At 50.2% G+C, this 18,923-nt stretch overlaps 1 protein-coding gene across 4 annotated transcripts in view; it reads right to left on the bottom strand.

Moving 5' to 3' along the window:
* Positions 1–18,923, bottom strand: part of ACOT7 (acyl-CoA thioesterase 7) — a 130,941-nt gene that overhangs the window by 96,470 nt on the left and 15,548 nt on the right. Inside the window, exon 1 of one of the 4 annotated variants that reach the window (XM_055262179.1) lies at positions 366–510. The exons of the other annotated variants lie outside the window; for them this stretch is intronic. Within the exon in view, the coding sequence (XP_055118154.1) occupies positions 366–448 (83 nt within the window). The 5' untranslated portion in view covers positions 449–510. Of the gene's footprint in view, positions 1–365; positions 511–18,923 lie in introns of those variants that run through there. 4 annotated transcript variants of the gene reach the window in all.

Below are 18,923 nucleotides of genomic sequence, written 5' to 3'. Positions count from 1 at the left end.
CATTTTCAGCTTACAAACCCCACACGCACTGGGTCCCACAGGGAGCCAGCAGAGGAGGGGATTCTAAAGGGATCCCACCGACCCAAAATGTCTGCCTGGAGGTCAGAGGGCTGAGTCTGGCCCAAGCCTGGCAGCTAACCCTGGCTGAAAATGTTCCCTGAGCCCTCCCCACCCAGGCCCAGGCCATCAGCCTCCTCAGCCCCCTGGCTGCCCATCTCGGCCCATCATCGTGAGTAGCCGGCATCCCAGGGCCAGGGTCTTGAAGCCACAGCGCCTCCCACCCTGGCACACAGGACAGGTCCTCCCAAACACACTTCCCTCCCCGACCCCAAATAGCCCATAGTTCCTCTCAGCTCCCAACTCACTGCTTGGCCTTCTCCCCAAAACAGGCCCTGTCGACTTCCTTTCTGAGGACATTTAGTGACAAGCTTCTCCGAAGCAGGAGCATCGTCTCCGCACGTCTCCGGTCGGCTCCCTCCAGAAGCTGCAGCCAAATGGAACTCAAGGAATGAGGCTGGGCCCCAGTACTGTGCCCTTTGGACTTGGCCTCATCTCTCCAGGCAGGCATTGCTGCCTCCCTAAGCAACCCTTCCAGCTGGTCCCAGCCTAGGTGTGCTAGGCACACCACCCACCCCAAATCAGTGAGGACCTACCAGGCTTCCACAGCAACACGGGTTCAAGCCACAACCAGACGGTCCCGCAAAGAGGAAGCACTTCTAAGACAGCTTAGCCTTATGAGTAAATAATCTCAAAGTTAAACAACTACAAGGTGCTATTTCCCATCTACTAAATTAAAAATCATTTTAATTGACAAAACGAGATGTCTAGAAATGTTCATAGCAGCATTATTCACAACCACCCAAGGATGGAAACAACCCGGTGTCCACCACGGATGGGTAGGTAAACAAAATACGATAAATCCATACAATGAGATATTATCTGACCATAAAAAATGAAGACCTACAGATCCACAGTAATGCACGGACCAGCCTTGAAACCATGCTGGGTGAAAGAAGTCCATCACAAAAGGTCACACGCCATCTGATTCCGTGTATATTCAATGTCCACAACAGGGAGATCTACAGAAACAGAAAGTCAGCTGGTGAGGGGCAGGGGCTGGAGGAGGGGAAATGGGAGTGACTGCTAACGCATGCAGGTTAATTCCGAGGGTGATGAAAATGCTCTGGAATTAAATCGTGCTGGTGGCTGCATAGCCTTGTGAATCCATTAAGGTTCACGCAGAATTGTACAATCAAAAAGGGTAGACTCAATAGAGTTATAGCTCAGGAAAGCTGTTATAAACTACAAACAAAGCAGGGTGGAGTAGTTCACGCCTGTAATCCCAGCCCTCTGGGAGGCCGAGGCAGGCGGATCACCTGAGGTCAGGAGTTTTGACACCAGCCTGGCCAACATGGTGAAACCCCACCGCTACTGAAAAAAAAATTAACCAGGCATGGTGGTGTGCTCCTGCAATCCCAGCTACCAGGGAAGGTGAGGCAGGATAATCACCTGAACCCAGGAGGCGGAGGCTGCAGTGAGCCAAGATCACGTCACTGCATTACTGCATTCCAGCCTGGGCAACAGACGGGACTCTGTCAAAAAAAAAACAAAAACCTACAAACAACTGGATGCCAGAAGCTGTGGTCCCTCCCTACACCATCACTGGCCGTGTGGGTGACGCATGGCAGGAGCCCTTGAAACACTCTTACCTTTGCCGCAGAAAGGCACTCCGAAAATCTAAAGAAAAACACACACAGCTTGGCAGAGACCTGCAGATGTGGCATCTCTAACCCAAAACAAAGTAGAACTGGCTCAGTAGGCTGTGAGCATCCCTAAAAACATGCTTGAGGTTGTGTCTGGTTTCTACTTTTCTGGGGAAATGACCCTGTTTTCTGCAGCTTTCAAAGGCATCTGGAAGCTAAAAAGTCAAGAGGTGGGCTGGGCACGGTGGCTCACGCCTGTAATCCCAGCACTTTGGGAGGCCAAGGCAGGTGGATCACCTGAGGTCAGGAGTTCGAGACCAGCCTGGCCAACATGGCAAAACCCTGTCTCTACTAAAACTACAAAAATTAGCCGGGCATGGTGGTGGGCGCCTGTAATCCCAGCTACTTGGGAGACTAAGGCAAGAGAATCGCTTGAACCCAGGAGGCAGAGGTTGCAGTGAGCCGAGATTGTGCCATTGCACTCCAGCCTGTGTGACAGAGTGAAACTCCATCTCAAAAAAAAAAAAAAAAAAAAGAAAAAAAAAAAAGTCAAGAGATGGCAGCACCTCTTCCCCCATCCCTCCCATACCTGCCCAGGCAGCCAAGCATACAGAAAGAAGGTAGGAAATGAGATAGGCACCTAGAACTCAAAAGCACACTGAGCCCAGCTCATCAGAGGGCACTTGGAAGAGAGAATTCAAGGAGAACTCTGCATCGACGTGCCCTAGAATGGGAGGCTACATCCCTCTCCCCAACCAAAACTCACTGCCTCATGCTAGAGGAAGCTGGTAGGGTCAGAAACTTACATCCAGGCTCCAGAAAGATCTCTCAGAGCTCAGTGTGAAAAAAACAAATGACCTTTGGCTAGGCGCGGTCGTGCACACCTGTAATCCCAGCACTTTGGGAGGCTGAGGTGGGCAGATGGCTAGAGCCCAGGAGTTGGAGACTCTTCTAGGCAACATGGTGAGACCCCATCTCTACCAAAAATCCAAAAAATTAGCCGAGCATGGTGGTGTGCACTGTGGGCGGCAAGCCATCCAGGTGCCGAGGCAAGAGACTGAGGGCACGAGCTGTTCCAGTATAATAAAATATATAAAACAACAAGAGTTATACTAGATCTAGATCATAGACATGATTATATATGAATATCATTAATCATTAGTTTGTAGCAATTACTCTTTATTCCAATATTATAATAATCCTCGCTCTATAATCATAACCTAGGAAAAACCAGGCCATACAGAGATAGGAGCTGAGGGGACACAGTGAGGAGTGACCAGAAGACAAGTGTGAGCCTTCTGTTATGCCCGGACAGAGCCACCAGAGGGCTCCTTGGTCTAGCGGTAATGCCAGCCTCTGCGAAGACACCCGTTACCAAGCGGACCGTGGTCCAGCAGTAGCGTCAGTGCCAAGGAAAAACACCCGCTACTTAGCAGACCAGGAAAGGGAGTCTCCCTTTCCCTGGGGGAGTTTGGAGAAGACTCTACTCCTCTACCTCTTGTGGAGGACCTGACATCAGTCAGGCTTTCCCGCAGTTATCTGGAGGCCTAACCGTCTCCCTGTGATGCTGTGCTTCAGTGGTCACACTCCTAGTCTGCCTTCATGTTCCATCCTGTACACCTAGCTCTGCCTTTTAGATAGCAGTAGCAAAATTAGTGAAAGTACTAAAAGTCTCTGATATGCAGAAATAATGGCATAAGCTGTCTCTCTCTCTCTCCCTCTCTCTCTCTCTCTGCCTCGGCTGCCAGGCAGGAAAGGGCCCCCTGTCCAGTGGACACGTGACCTTACCTATCATTGGAGATGACTCACACTCCTTACCCCGCCCCTTTTGCCTTGTATCCAATAAATAACAGCGCAGCCAGGCATTCGGGGCCACTCACGTCTTGGTGGTAGTGGTCCCCGGGGCCCAGCTGTCTTTGCTTTTATCTCTTTTTCGTGTCTTTATTTCTACAATCTCTCGTCTCTGCACATGGGAAGAAAACCCACCGACCCTGTGGGGCTGGACCCTACAGTGCACCTGTGGTCCCAGCTACTCAGGGGGCCTGAGGTGGTAGGATCGCTTGAGCCGGGAGGTCAAGGCTGCAGTGGGCCAAGATTGAATTCCAGCCTGGATGACAGAGCGAGACCTTGTCTCAAAAAAGGCCAGATGCAGTGACTCACACCTGTAATCCCACCACTTTGGGAGGCTGAGGCAGGAGGATCACTTGAGCCCAGGAGTTCCAGGCTGGCCTGGGCAACGAGACGAGACTCCACCTCTAGAAAAAAAGAAAAGATGTTCAACATCATTAGACATTAGGAAAATACAAAAGTAACATCTAAAAGCAATTATCAGCCAGGTGTAGTGGCTCACACCTGTAATCCCAGCACTTTGGGAGGCCAAGGCAGGTGGATCACCTGAGGTCGGGCGTTCAAGACCAGCCTGACCAACATGGAAAAACCCCATCTCTATTAAAAATACAAAATTAGCTGGGCGTGGTGGTGCATGCGTGTAATCCCAGCTACTCAGGAGGCTGAGGCAGGAGAATCCCTTGAACCCGGGAGGTGGAAGTTGCAGTGAGCCAAGATCATGCCACTGCACTCCTGCCGGGGGGACAGAGCAAGAGACTCTGTCTCAAAAAAAAAAAAAAAAAAAAAAAGCCCAGCGTTTGGCCTGGTGCGGTGGCTCACGCCTGCAATCCCAGCACTTTGGGAGGCCAAGGTGGGCAGATCATGAGGTCAAGAAATCGAGACTATCCTGGCCAACATGGTGAAACCTCATCTCTACTAAAAATACAAAAATTAGCCGGGCGTGGTTGCACTCGCCTGTAGTCCCAGCTACTCAGGAGGCTGAGGCAGGAGAATCACTTGAACCCGGGAGGCAGAGGTTGCAGTGAGCCAAGATCACGCCACTGCACTCCAGCCTGGGGACAGAGCAAGACTCTATCTCAAAAAAAAAAAAATAGCCAGGCATGGTGGTGGGAGCCTGTAATCCCAGCTACTCAGGAGGCTGAGGCAGCAGAATCGCTTAAACCCGGGAGGTGGAGGTTGCAGTGAGCTGAGATCGCCCCCGCTGCACTCCAGCCTGAGCAACAAGAGTGAGACTCCATCTCAAAAAAAAAAGGAAAAGAATGAATGACTGATACATGCAACCATGTGGATGAATCTCCAAGTAATCGTGCTGAGCAAGGGAGGCTGGACAAAAAGAGAACATACTGTGCAAGTCCATGTTTATAAACTTGGAGGAAACACAAACTATAGTGACAGAAAGCAGGTAAGAGGTTGCCTGGGGGCAGGGAGGGACCAGAGAAGCAGAGGGTGTCAGCAGGGTGACAGGTCTGTTCACGGTCTCGGTCTCAATTGTGGTGAGGGCTTCACAGGCTCACACAGGCATACCTCAGAGATATTACGGGTTTGGTTCCAGATCACCGCAACAAAGCACACATTGCACTTTATAATAACTCACATGATTTTTTTGGTTTCCCAGTGCATGTAAAAGTTACACTGTAGTCTATTAAGTGTATAATAGCATTATGCCTTAAAAAAAAAAAAGTATATACCTATAATCCCAGCACTTTCGGAGGCCAAGGCGGGTGGATCACAAGGTCAGGAGATCGAGACCATCCTAGCTAACATGGTGAAACCCCATCTCTACTAAAAAACAAAAAATTAGCCGGGCATGGTAGTGGGCGCCTGTAGTCTCAGATACTCAGGAGGCTGAGGCAGGAGAATGGCATAAACCCGGGAAGCGGAGCTTGCAGTGAGCCGAGATCGCGCCACTATACGCCAGCCTGGGCGACAGAGCAAGACCCCGTCTCAAAAAAAAAAAAAAACAAACTTTATTGCTAAAAAATGCTAACAATCATCTAAGCCTTCAGTGAGTGGTATTCTTTTTGCGGGCAGAGGGTCCTGCCTCAATGTTGATGGCTGCAGACTGATTCATGTTGTTTTTTGGGGTTTTTTTTTTTTTGAGACAGAGTCTCGTTCTATTGCCCAGGCTGGAGTGCAGTGGCACGATCTTGGCTCACTGCAACCTCTGCCTCCCGAGTTCAAGTGGTTCTCCTACCTCAGCCTCCCAAGTAGCTAGGATTACAGGCACACGTCACCACGCCCAGCTAATTTTTTGTATTTTTAGTAGAGATGGGGTCTCACTATGTTGGCCATGCTGGTCTTGAACCCCTGACCTCAGGTGATCCGCCTACCTCAGCCTCCCAAAGTGCTGGGATTACCGCCCGGCCTGCAGACTGATTAGGATGGCGACTGCTGAAGGTTGGGATGGCTGTGGCAGTTTCTTAAAATAAGACAACAATGACATTGACCACATCAATTGACTCTTCTTTCCACAAAATATTTCTCTGGGCCGGGCACGGTGGCTCATGTCTGTAATCCCAGCACTTTGGGAGCCTGAGGTGGGAGAATCGCTCATGCCCAGGAGTTCCAGACCAGCCTGGGCAACATAAGGAGATGCTGTCTCTACAAAAAATAAAAATTAAAAAATTAGCTACTCATGGTGGCACTTGCCTGTGGTCCCAGTTACTTGAAAGGCTAAGGTAGGAGGATCCCTTGAGCTCAGGAGGTCAAAGCTGCAGTGAGCTGTGATTGCACCACTGCACTCCAGCCCAGGTGACAGAGTGGGAGCCTGTCTCAAATAAAAAAAAAAAAAGATTTCTCTGTAGCATGCAATGTTTGATAGCATTTTACCCACAGTAGAACTCTTTTTTTTTTTTTTTGAGACAGAGTCTCACTCTGTCAGCCAGGCTAGAGTGCAGTGGCGTGATCTTGGCTCACTGCAACCTCCATCTCCCGAGTTCAAGTGATTCCCCTGGCTCAGCCTCCTGAGTAGCTGGGAGTACAGGTGTGCACCCCCACACCAGCCTAATTTTTTGTATTTTAGTAGAGATGGGGAGAACATGTTGGCCACGATGGTCTCGATCTCCTGGACCAGCCCAGTAGAACTTTCAAAAGTGGACTCAGGCCGGGCGCAGTGGCTCACACCTGTAATCCCAGCACTTTAGGAGGCCAAGGCAGGCAGATCACGAGGTCAGGAGATGGAGACCATGCTGGCTAACACAGTGAAACCCCTTCTCTACTAAAAATACAAAAAAATTAGCTGGGCATGGTGGCAGGCACCTGTAGTCCCAGCTACTCAGGAGGCTGAGGCAGGAGAATCACATGAACCTAGGAGGCAGAGCTTGCAGTGAGCTGAGATCGCACCACTGCACTCCAGCCTGGGCGACAGAGCGAGACTCCATCTCAAAAAAAAAAAAAAAAAGTGGAGTCAGTCCTCTTAAAACCTATGTTGTTTTATCAACTAAGTTTATGGAATATTCTAAATCCTTTTGTTACGGGATCTTTGGGGTGTCCCTTTTCTAGCCAGAAACCTCTGTATCTTGTGGCACCTTTGCCCAAGTTTTGCTGGGGCTCACTGGGCTTGTTCCACCCACTCAGCCTGGCAGGCTGCACTTGGCTCATGCTACCAGCCTGGAGCTCCCATGCCTGCCAAGGACAAGCCTGGTGTGGAGCAGCGAGCAGTGTGTGAGCAAGCGTGCAGTTCGGCCACTGCACAGTCAGACATGCCAGCTGCTGCTGCAGGGCAGGCAGCTCCAGATGCTGGCACAGGTGCTGATTCTCTGCAAGGCTGCACCTGGACCAAGTGCACCTCAAGCAGCTTGCCTGGTTGGCATATGGGAATGCAGTGGTGCCCGGAAGCTTGGTGATGCCAGGAACTGCAGGGCCCCAAAGAGGGAGTCATAACCCTGACTCAGGGAGCTCCCAGGTCTGGACTCCCCAAAGGGCCACAGCTCTTCTCTCCTTCCCTTCACTGGCAACGTGGCAAGAAGCAGCATGTTTCAGCCCTGTTTGTGTTACAGTTCTTTCAGCCTCGCCATTCGGCAGGTCCCGAGTTCTTGCCCTGTGACCAGGAAGAATGAGGTACGCAGAAAAATGGAGAGTGACCAAGACAAAGAGGAGCTTTATTAAGTCACAGCCAGGTCATCCCAGTGAGTGTTCAGCTCTCAGCAGAGAGGGTAGCTACTCTCTGCAGCTGGTCATCCTGTCATCTTTCTGTCCTCTGCTCTAGTCTGGCTGAGTCCAGGGTTTTTATGGGCCTCAGAGTGGAGGAAGTGTGTGTTGACTGGTCCATGGGTGGGCCAGTGAAAAGCACCACAAGCTTCTTCTCTGGTCCTCGGGACTGGCCGGCCGGCCCTCAGGCTTCAGGCCCTCCCCGATTTGAAGGTGAGGCTTCACCGGGGATCAGACCCCTTCTACCCAGAAGCCTGTCTCCTGCCACTGTTCATGGCATCCAGGCTGTTTGTGCCAGCCTATCCTCAGCCCCCACTTGGCCTCTCTCCCATGCCTGTCGGTGCCCAAAGTCTAAAGGGCACCATCAGCAGGGTGGGTGCGGTGGCCGCACCACAGTCCAGGTCCCCAAAGTGAATGCCGCTCCCACTTCCTGCCCCAGGGCCCTGAAGCATAACCCAAGCTCCACATCACAGGCCCAGCCCCCGCACTCCGTATGCAAGTGCAGCATCACCCCAGGCCCAGCTCCACATTGGGGCCCCTCTCTGCCCGCACCTCCATGCCCAATCATGCTGCTTCCCCACCAGCAGGCAACTCAGCCTGGCCCCATTGTGGTGGCTCCCAGGGCAGTGGGCTCTGGGAGACTCCCAGGGGCAGGCTCCGGGGACTGACTGTCTCCTCTGCACACCCCTCCCCACAGTGACAGTGGGTGAGAGCTCTGACACGGAGCCAGGGTCTGGAGCGGCAAGGCTCCAGGCCTGGGAGCGGGTCTTGCTTGGCTGTGCAAGGATGGGGGCGGTGCAGTCAGTTGCCCAGGGAATGCAGGGCACAGGGGACCCACTGTTGCCACTGCTGCTCCCACGGCTGCTCCTGCCATCACTGCTTGCGCCACCTCACTGCACCCGGCGTGAGAGCAGGGGTTGCTCCAGATGGCCCACCACTGCCATTACTTTCTTGTCATTTCAGCAATGTTCACAGCATCTTCCCCAAGACTAGATTCCATCTTAAGAAACCACTTTCTTTTTTTCTTTTTTGCTCTGTTGCCCAGGCTGGAGTGCAATGGCACAATCTTGGCTCACTGCAACCTCTCTGCTTCCTGGGTTCAAGCGATTCTTGTGACTCAGCCTCCTGAGTAGCTGGGATTACACACACATGCCACCACACCTAGTTAGGTTTTGTATTAGTAGAGACGAGGTTTCACCATGTTGGCCAGGCTGGTCTCGAACACCTGACCTCAGGTGATCCACCCACCTTGACCTCCCAAAGTGTTGAGATTACAGGTGTGAGCCACCACACCTGGCCTATAAATATTCTTAATGGCATCTAGAATAGTGAATGTTTTCTAATGTAAATTTTTCAATTTACATTGCCCAGATCAGAAGAATTGCTATCTATGGCAGCCAGAACCCTACAAAATGCATTTCTTTTTTTTTTTTTTTTTTTTTGTAGAGAAGGAGTCTTGCTTTGTCGCCCAGGCTGGAGTGCAATGGCGCAATATCGGCTCACTGCAACCTCCACCTCCTGGGTTCAAGCAATTCTCCTGCCTCAGCCTCCTGAGTAGCTGGGACTACATGCACATGTTGCCACGTCCAGCTAATTTTTTTTTTTATTTTTATTTTTTTTGAGATGGAGTCTCGCTCTATCGCCCAGGCTGGAGTGCAGTGGCACGATCTCAGCTCACTGCAAGCTCCGCCTTCCGGGTTCATGCCATTCTCCTGCATCAGCCTCCCGAGTAGCTTGGACTACAGGCGCCCGCCACCACGCCAGGCTAATTTTTTGTATTTTTTGTAGAGACAGGATTTCAACGTGTTGCCCAGGCTAGTCTCAAACTCCTGAACAAAGGCAATCCATCTTCCTCAGCCTCCCAAAGGATTACAGGATTACAGGCCCAAAATGCATTTCTTAAACAATAAGACTTGAAAGTCAAGATTACTCCTTGACCCATGGGTTGCAGAATGGATGTTGAGTTAATAGGTGCTATTATCCACTATGGTTTGGAGATGAGGATCCCTAACCTCATGTTGAAATTCAATCCCAATGTTGGAGGCAGGACCTAATAGGAAGTGTGTGGGTCACAGGATGGATCCCTCTGGAAGGGCTTGGTGCCATCCTCGTGGTCATGACTGAGTTCTTACTTTATTAGCCTCTGGGAGAACTAATAGTTAAAAGGAGTCTGGCACCTCCCTTCTCTCTCACTTCTCTGGCCATGTGACCTGCACACACCAGCTTCCCTTCCCCTTCTGACGTAAGTAGAAGCGGCCTGAGTTCCTCGCCAGAAGAAGATGCTGGTGCCATGCTTCCTGTACAGCTTGCAGAACCATGAGCCAGATAAAGCTCTTTCCTTCATAAATTACCCAGCTTTGGGCATTCCTTCACAGCCACATAAATGGACTAAAGACAGCAGGCACGAAAACAAAATTAATCTCCTTGTGCATCTCCATCAGAGCTCTTGGTTTATCAGGTCTATTGTCAATTAGCAGTATTATTATTATTATTGTTATTATTATTTTTATTATTATTTGAGATGGAGTCTCATTCTGTCACCTGGCCTGGAGTGCAGTGGTGTGATCTTAGCTCACTGCAACCTCCACCTCCCTGGTTCAAGTGATTCTCCTGCCTCAGCCTCCCAAGTACCTGGGATTACAGGCATGCACCACCATGCCCGACTAATTTTTGTATATTTTTTAGTAGAGATGGGGTTTCACCATGTTGGCCAGGCTGGTCTCGAGCTCCTGACCTCAGGTAATCCAACCACCTTGGCCTCCCACAGTGCTGGGATTACAGGCATGAGTCACCATGCACAGCCAATGATTAGTATTATTTTGATTATTATTATTATTTTTTTGAGACAGAGTCTCACTCTATTGCCCAGGCTGGAGTGCAGTGGTGTGATCTCGGCTCACTGCAACCTCTGCCACCTGAGTTCAAGCGATTCTCCTACCTCAGCCTCCTGAGTAGCTGGGATTATAGGCGCCTGCCACTGTGCCTGGCTAATTTTTATATTTTTAGTAGAGACGGGGTTTCACCATCTTGACCAGGCTGGTCTTGAACTCCTGACCTTGTGATCCACTTGCCTCGGCCTCCCAAAGTGCTGGGATTACAGGCGTGAGCCACCACACCCGGCCTGATCAGTATTATTTTGAAAGAAATCTTTTTTTCTGAGCAGTAGGTCTCAACAGTAGGCTTAAAAATATTCAGAAAACTATGCTATAAACAGATGTGCTGACATCCAGGATTTGTTGTTCCATTTATAGAACACAGGCAGAGTAAATTTAGCATAATTCATAAGGGCCCTAGGATTTTCAGAATAGTAAATGAGCATTGGCTTCAACTTAAAGTCACCAGCTGTGTAAGCCCCTAACAAGAGAGTCAGCCTGTCCTTTTTGTTTTTTTTTTTTTTTTAGACAGAATCTCACTCTGTCACCCAGGCTGGGGTGCTGTGGCAGGCGCAATCTCGGCTCACTGCAACCTCTACTTCCTGGGCTCAAGCGATTCTCCTGCCTCAGCCTCCTGAGTAGCTGGGACTACAGGCAAGTGCCACCACACTCAGCTAATTTTTTAATTTTTAGTAGAGACAGGGTTTTGCCATGTTGGCCAGGCTGGTCTCAAACTCCTGACCTCAGGTGATCCACCTGCCTCAGCCTCCCAAAGTGCTAGGATTACAGTGTGAGTCACCAGACCTAGCCTGTCCTTGGAAGCCAGGCATTGACTTTTCCTCCCTAGCTATGAAAGTCCTACATGTTATCTTCTTTCAACAGAAAGCTGTTTCACCCACACTGAAAACCTAGGCAGGGCACAGTGGCTCACGCCTGTAATCTCAGCATTTTGGGAGGCTGAGACAGGTAGATCATTTGAGGTCAGGAGTTCGAGACCAGCCTAGCCAATGTAGTGAAATCCTGTCTCTACTAAAAATAAAAAAATTAGCCAGGCGTGGTAACGCGCACCTGTAGACCCAGCTACTCGGGAGGCTGCGGCAGAAGAATCGCTTGAACCTGAGAGGTGGAGGTTGCAGTGAGCCAACACTGCACCGCTGCACTCCAGCCTGGGCGGCAGAGCAAGACTCTGTTTCCAAAAAAAAAGAAAATCTATTGTGTAGCCACCCTCATCGGTGATCTCAGCCAGACTCGGATAACCTGCTGCAGCTTCTCCAGCAGCACCTGCTGCTCCACCTTGTACTTTCATGTTATGGAGGTGGCTTCTTTCCTTCAACCTCATGAACCAACCTCCGTTAGCTTCACAATTTCCTCTGCAGCTTCCTCACCTCTCTCAGCCTTCATACAATTGAAGAGAGCTAGGGCCTTGCTCTGGATTAGGCTTTGGCTTAAGGGAATGTTGTGGCTGATTTGATCTTCTCTCCAAACCACTAAAATTTTTCTTCTCTGTTATCAGCAAGAAGGCTGTTTTGTTTTCTTATCATTCATGTGCAGCACTTGTAATTTCCTTCGAAGGACTTTTCCTTTGCATTCACAACTTGGCTAACTGTTTGGCACACGAGGCCTAGCTTTCAGCCTATCTCAGCTTTCAACATGCCTTCCTAAGTTTAATCACGTCCAGCTTTTGGCTTTTTTTTTTGACAGTCTCACTCTGTCGCCCAGGTTGGAGTGCAGTGGCGTGATCTTGACTCACTGCAACCTCCACCTCTGGGTTCAAGAGGTTCTTCTGCCTCATCCTCTGAGTAGTTGAGACTACAGGCGTGTGTCAACACACCTGGCTAGTTTTTTGTATTTTTAGTAGAGATGGGGTTTCACTATGTTGGCCAGGCTGGTCTTGAACTCCTGGCCTCAAGTGATCGGACCGCCTCAGCCTCCCAAAGTGCTGGAATTATAGGCGTGAGCCACCACACCTGGCCTCTGGCTTTTGGCTTAAAGTGAGAGGTGTGTGACTCTGTCCTTCACTGGAACACTTAGAGGTAGGGTATTAATTTGCCTAACTTCAAAATTGTTGTGTCTCAGGGAATAAGGGAGCTCACGAAAAGGGAGAGAGATGGGGAAACAGCCGGTCAGTGGGGCAGTCAGAACACACACAACATTTATCAATTTAATTTGCTGTCTTACATGGACGCGGTTCATGATGTCCCAAAACAATTACATTAGTAACACCAAAAATTACTGGTCATAGATCACCATAACAAAGATAATAATGAAAAAGTTTGAAATATTGCAAGAATTACCAAAATATGATATAGACACACTACATGAACACAGGCTGGCCAAAAAATGGTGCCAATAGACTTGCTCAATGCAGGGTTGCCACAAACTTTTTTTCTTTTTTTTTCTTTTTGAGATGGAGTCTCGCTCTGTTGCCCAGGCTGGAGTGTAGTGGCGTGATCCCGGCTCACTGCAACCTCTGCCTCCCAGGTTCAAGCAATTCTCCTGCCTCAGCCTCCCATGTAGCTGTGACTACAGGCACATGCCATCACGCCCAGCTAATTTTTTATATTTTTAGTAGAGATAGGGTTTCACCATGTTGGCCAGGCTGGTCTCGAACTCCTGACCTCAGGTGATCTGCCTGCCTCGGCCGCCCAAAGTGCTGAGATTACAGGCCTGAGCCACCACGCCTGCTCCAAACCTTCAATTTGTAAAGAATGCAGGACCTGGCTGGGCGCAGTGGCTCACGCCTGTAATCCCAGCACTTTGAGAGGCCGAGATGGGTGGATCACCTGAGACCAGGAGTTCGAAACCAGCCTGATCAACATGGTGAAACCCCATCTCTACTAAAAATACAAAAATTAGCTGGGCACGGTGGCAGGCGCCTGTAATCCCAGCTCTTCAGGAGGCTGAGGCAGGAGAATCGCTTGAATCCGGGAGGCAGAGGTTGCAGTGAGCCGAGATCGTGCCATTGCACTCCAGTCTGGGCAACAAAAGCGAAACTCCATCTTAAAAAAAAAAAAAAAATGCAGGACCTGCAAAGTGCAATGAAAGGAAGTCTGCCTATGCCTAGGTCAAAACTGATCAAACTGAATACTTTCCATATGTGCAGTTATAGAAATTATTCCTGTATAACTGTTTAAATAAATGTCTCTTTCACCTCCCACCTCTGCCTTTTAGAGAATCAAATATCCATGGCAAATGCACTGGGCTTGTTTCTATTTGAGGCACCTACTCTGGGCAAGTTTCCTGGAATTCTGCCAATTTCTGCAAGGGAAGGTGGCAGCAAGTGCAATGAAGTCACCTGAGGACAGAGGCCTGGTCCCCATGCTGGCAGCTGTGCCCACGTCCCTCAGCCTGAACAGAGGTGGGAGGCAAATGGCCCTGGGAGCTCCAGTTAGGGAGTCACTAAGACTAAGAGCCCTGCCCAACCAGGCACTGGTTAAAGCCCTCCCACAGGCCCATGGGGACTGAAGGCATGTCCCTCAATGGGCAGACCAGCAGGCCGTGAGTAATTCCAGAGTATGGGGCCAGTGGGTCAGTATGGCCACCCTGAGTCTCACTCTCCGAATGTCAAGGAGGATGCCCTGAACACACAGGCGTGGGGCCTGTGGGGAGAAGCTGAGCTCCACAGTGCAGGGGCCAAGGACTCTGCCTTGCCCAACATCCTGGAGATCAAGCACCACACCCTGCCATGCACCACCTGCAGGCCACATGGTGGATGAGGGGCAGGTGGAAATGGCCAAGGAGGTGAGGTCTGCACTCTACTGGGGTCCCTGCCCCACCTGCCACACACCCCTAGGTCACTGCGCCTGGAGGACCCCAGTGTCTTCACCTGTAAATGGAGGGTGAACTGTCAAGCTGAGAGTTCTCCGTGGCCGGGACACCCTACACTATTCCACAGACTCCTCCGCCTAACCTAGGACAAGCCCCGGCATCAGTTAGCCCCTGGGTCTCGGCCAGTTGAAGGGAACAACCACGTCAAGAGTCAGAGGAGAAAAACCAAGTTTGGCATCTGCTGAAAACAATGGCTTCCCTCATTCATCCTGATCAGTTACATGGCTGAAGTTTCCACTTTATTGATTTAAAGATTTCAGCTCTGAGAAAGACACTGTTAAGATCACGGAGACACGCCGGGCGCGGTGGCTCACACCTGTAATCCCAGCACTTTGGGAGGCCAAGGTGGGCAGATCACGAGGTCAGGAGATCAGACCATCCTGGCTAACACGGTGAAACCCCATCTCTACTAAAAATACAAAAAATCAGCCACGCGTAGTGGCAGGCGCCTGTAGCCCCAGGTACTCAGGAGGCTGAGGCAGGAGAATGGCGGGAACCCGGGAGGCGGAGCTTGCAGTGAGCCAAGATCGCGCCACTGCACTCCAGCCTGGGCAAGAGAGCAAGACTCCACCTCAAAAATAATAATAATAATAATAATAGAGACAAGCCACAGACTGAGGAAAATGTTTACAAAACATATATCCGATAAACAACTTGTATCTAAAATATACAAAGAACTCTTAAAATGCAATAATAAGAGGCCAGGTGTGGTGACTCATGCCTATAATCCCAGCACTTTGGGAGGTGGACACAGGTGGATCACTTGAGGCCAGGAGTTAGAGACCAGCCTGGCCAACGTGGAGAAACCCCAAAAGTTAGCTGGGTGTGGTGGCACATGCCTGTAATCCCTGCTTGGAGATTAATTCCAGCACTTTGGGAGGCTAAGCCAGAAGAACTGCTTGAACCCAGGAGTTCAAGATCAGCCTGGGCAACATACGGAGACCCTGTCTTCACACACAAAAAATTTTTTTTAATTAGCCAGGCGCTGGGCACAGTGGCTCACGCCTGTAATCCCAGCATTTTAGGAGGCCGAGGCAGGCGGATCACTTGAGGTCAGGAGTTCGAGACCAGCCTGGCCAACATGGTGAAACCCTGTCTCTATTAAAAATATAAAAATTAGCCAGGCGTGGTGGCAGGCGCCTTTAATCCCAGGTACTCAGGAGGCTGAGGCAGGAGAATCACTTGAACTTCGGAGTCAGGAGGTTGCAGTGAGCTGAGATGGCGCCAGTGCACTCCAGCCTGAGCAACAACAGCGAGAAATGTGGTCTAAAAAAAAAAAAAAAACAAAAACAAACAAACAAAAAAATTAGCCAGGCACAGTGGGGTGCACCTGTACTTATGGCTACTTGGCAGGCTGAGGTAGTAAGATCACCTGAGCCCAGGAGGTTGAAGCTACAGTGAGCCGAGATTGTACCACTGCTTTCCAGCCTCGGTGACAGAGCAAGACTCTTTAAAAATAAGGTGGGAGGGGCCAGACGCGGTGGCTCACGCATGTAATCCCAGCACTTTGGGAGGCCGAGGCGGGCGGGTCATGAGGTCAGGAGATCGAGACCAGCTTAGCCAACATGGCGAAAACTCATCTCTACTAAAAATACAAAAATTAGCAGGGCGTGGTGCCATGTGCCTGTAATCCCAGCTACTCGGGAGGCTGAGGCAGGAGAATAGCTTGAACCTGGGAGGCGGAGGTTGCAGTGAGCCGAGATGGCACCATTGCACTCCAGCCTGGGCAACAAGAGCAAAACTCCGTCTCAAAAAAAAAAAAAAAAAAAATTAGCTGGGCGTGGTGGTGGGCACCTGTAGTCCCAGCTACTCGGGAGGCTGAGGAAGGAGAATGGTGTGAACCCGAGAGGCAGAGCGAACATGGGCGACAGAGCGAGACTATGTCTAAAAAAAAATGAATAAAAATTAATAATAATAATAATAAGGTGGGAGGGTGGGGGCAAGGGCCAAAGACCCGAACACATGCCTGATATAAGAGGATATACAGACAGCAAATACGCACATGAAAAGATGCTCAACACCTTATGTCATTTGGAAACTGCAAATTAAAACAACACTGAGACACCACTACATACCTGTCAGAATGGCCTAAACCCAAAGTACTGACAACTTTAAATGCTGGTGAGGATGTGGAGCACAGGAGCCCTCATTCACTGCTGGTGAGAATGCAAAATGGCACAGCCATTTTGGAAGATAGTTTGGCAGTTTTCTACAAAGCTAAATGTACTCTTCAATTAAATCAATCCTACATTCCATTAAATACATTAAAAAATACATGTAAAGGCCAAGTGCAGTAGCTCACGCTTATAATCCTAGCACTTCAGAAGGATGAGGCGGAAAGATCACTTGGGCCCAAGAGTTCGAGACCAGCCTGGACAACATAGTGAGACTCCATCTCTATTTAAATAATAAAAAAATACATTATGTAAAAACTTAGTAGGTACACGGAAGCAATTAAATGCAAAATCAAGTAAAAATTCAAGCTGGATATGGTTAAGAATCTTACTAGAATCTTACTAGGTGTTAGATAACATGGGTCAATTCAGCAACTTCAGGCTGGTTTATGAGTGTCACCACTTCTAAGAGCCTGGCTTTTATAAGACACAAGACAAGGTGAGACCTGCCTGTCATTAAACGAAGCACAGAGTATCAATCACGCAGGATGTAGTATCCTGAGATGCCAAAGAGTAGTATCAAAAGCAATTCCATTGTGAAAGCTGAGTTCCAAATACAAGCAACACCTGAGTGAACACAGCAACAAAACAGCAAAGAAACACACAAACATCAAAGTTTGGCACTTATTGTAAACAATGGCCAGGCGCGGTGGCTCACGCCTGTAATCCCAGCACTTTAGTAGGCCGAGGCAGGCGGATCACAAGGTCAGGAGATCAAGACCATCCTGGCTAAAATGGTAAAACCCCGTCTCTACTAAAAATACAAAAAATTAGCAGGGTGCGGTGGCGGATGCCTGTAGTCCCAGCTACTAGGGAGGCTGAGGCAGGTGAATGGCATGAACCCGGGAGGCGGAGCTTGCAGTGAGCCAAGATCGCGCCACTGCACTCCAGCCTGGGCGACAGAGCAAGACTCGTCTCAAAAAAAAAAAAAACACACACAAAACAATGGCACCAGTTACAAGGCCAAAGCATCCACTCGCTACAATGCCACCACTGTCCAAATTAATTCCACCAGAGCAGCCCTGGGTGCCCGAGAGGTAGCGGCTCAAGGTGAGACTGGAACTGGCAGCCTGGAGATTGTCGGGAGGGGAGGGAGGGGCAGTGTCTATGACCAGCATGCCCTCTGCTGGTGGCCGAGGTGCTCCAGGACAGCGCCAGACTGGGGCAGAGAGTCCAGTTCCCTAGTGATACATTTTACAACAAAGCATACACACCACGGGCCTTCCCAGGTCCCAGCCAACAAGTTCCATGGGGGCAGGTACCACTGGGCCTTCTCCCAGTCCCGGGCTCATGGGCACACAGCCAGCGAGAGGAATGCTCTGGCCCTCCTGAACCAGGGACTTGGTTTCCTTTACTCACCCAAGGCTCAGAGAAGCTCCCAGCCTCACACGGCTCAGCTACCAGCCCCTGACCTGCCACAGCTGAGCCTCCGGTTCTCAGGCCAGAGGATTCAAGACAGGGCACAGAGACATCTGGGCTGTCTGGCATGGCCCTGGCAAGGTCTCCTGTGGGGACCTACCGCCAGGGAGGCCCAGACAGCAAGAGCCTATCATGTGCCATGGGACAGGCTAAAGCCACAGAAGAACACTTGGGGGGAGGAGGAGGGAAGGAGGACAGAAAGGCTGGCGAGGGCAGGGACTGCTGTTCAGCAAGGGGAGGGGAACAGATGTGGACAGGCGCACAGCGTGGCCCGCCCTGAGAAGCAATGTCCCTAGAGTTCTAGTTTTATTATTGCTCAAGGGCTTTTTTTTTTTTTTTTGGAGACGGAGTCTCGCTCTGTTGCCCAGGCTGGAGTGCAGTGGCGTGATCTTGGCTCACTGCAAGCTCCGCCTCCTGGGTTCACACCATTCTCCTGCTTCAGCCTCCCGAGTAGCCAGGACGACAGGCGCCTGTCACCACACCTGGCTAATTTTTTGTATTTTTAGTACAGACGGGGTTTCACCGTGTTAGCCAGGATGGTCTCGATCTCCAGACCTCGTGATCCGCCCGCCTCAGCCTCCCAAAGTGCTGGGATTACAGGCGCGAGTAACCGCACTCGGCCTGCTCTAGGGCTTTCTGTTTCTGTCCTTGGGGTCAAAGATAAATGACCCTCAGGTATAAGAGTTCAAAGAAAGGGTGCAGTGGCTGTCTTCGGCCTCCACTTGCCAGCTGTGACCGCAAGCAAGTAACTCCACCTCCAATGCCTGCTCCCCAGCCTATAAAGAGGTGTGTCCACACGTGCAAATGGAGCTGGACCCCTACCACACATCACACATAACAATTAACTCAAGATAGGTCAAACACCTAAATGGTAAGAGCTGAAGCTATAAAACTTTTTTTTTTTTTTGAGACAGGGTCTCACTGTGTCG

The sequence above is a fragment of the Symphalangus syndactylus genome, chromosome 22, assembly GCF_028878055.3.
Source record: "Symphalangus syndactylus isolate Jambi chromosome 22, NHGRI_mSymSyn1-v2.1_pri, whole genome shotgun sequence".
Taxonomy (NCBI): domain Eukaryota; kingdom Metazoa; phylum Chordata; class Mammalia; order Primates; family Hylobatidae; genus Symphalangus; species Symphalangus syndactylus.
This window is presented reverse-complemented; position numbering and strand designations above follow the sequence as displayed.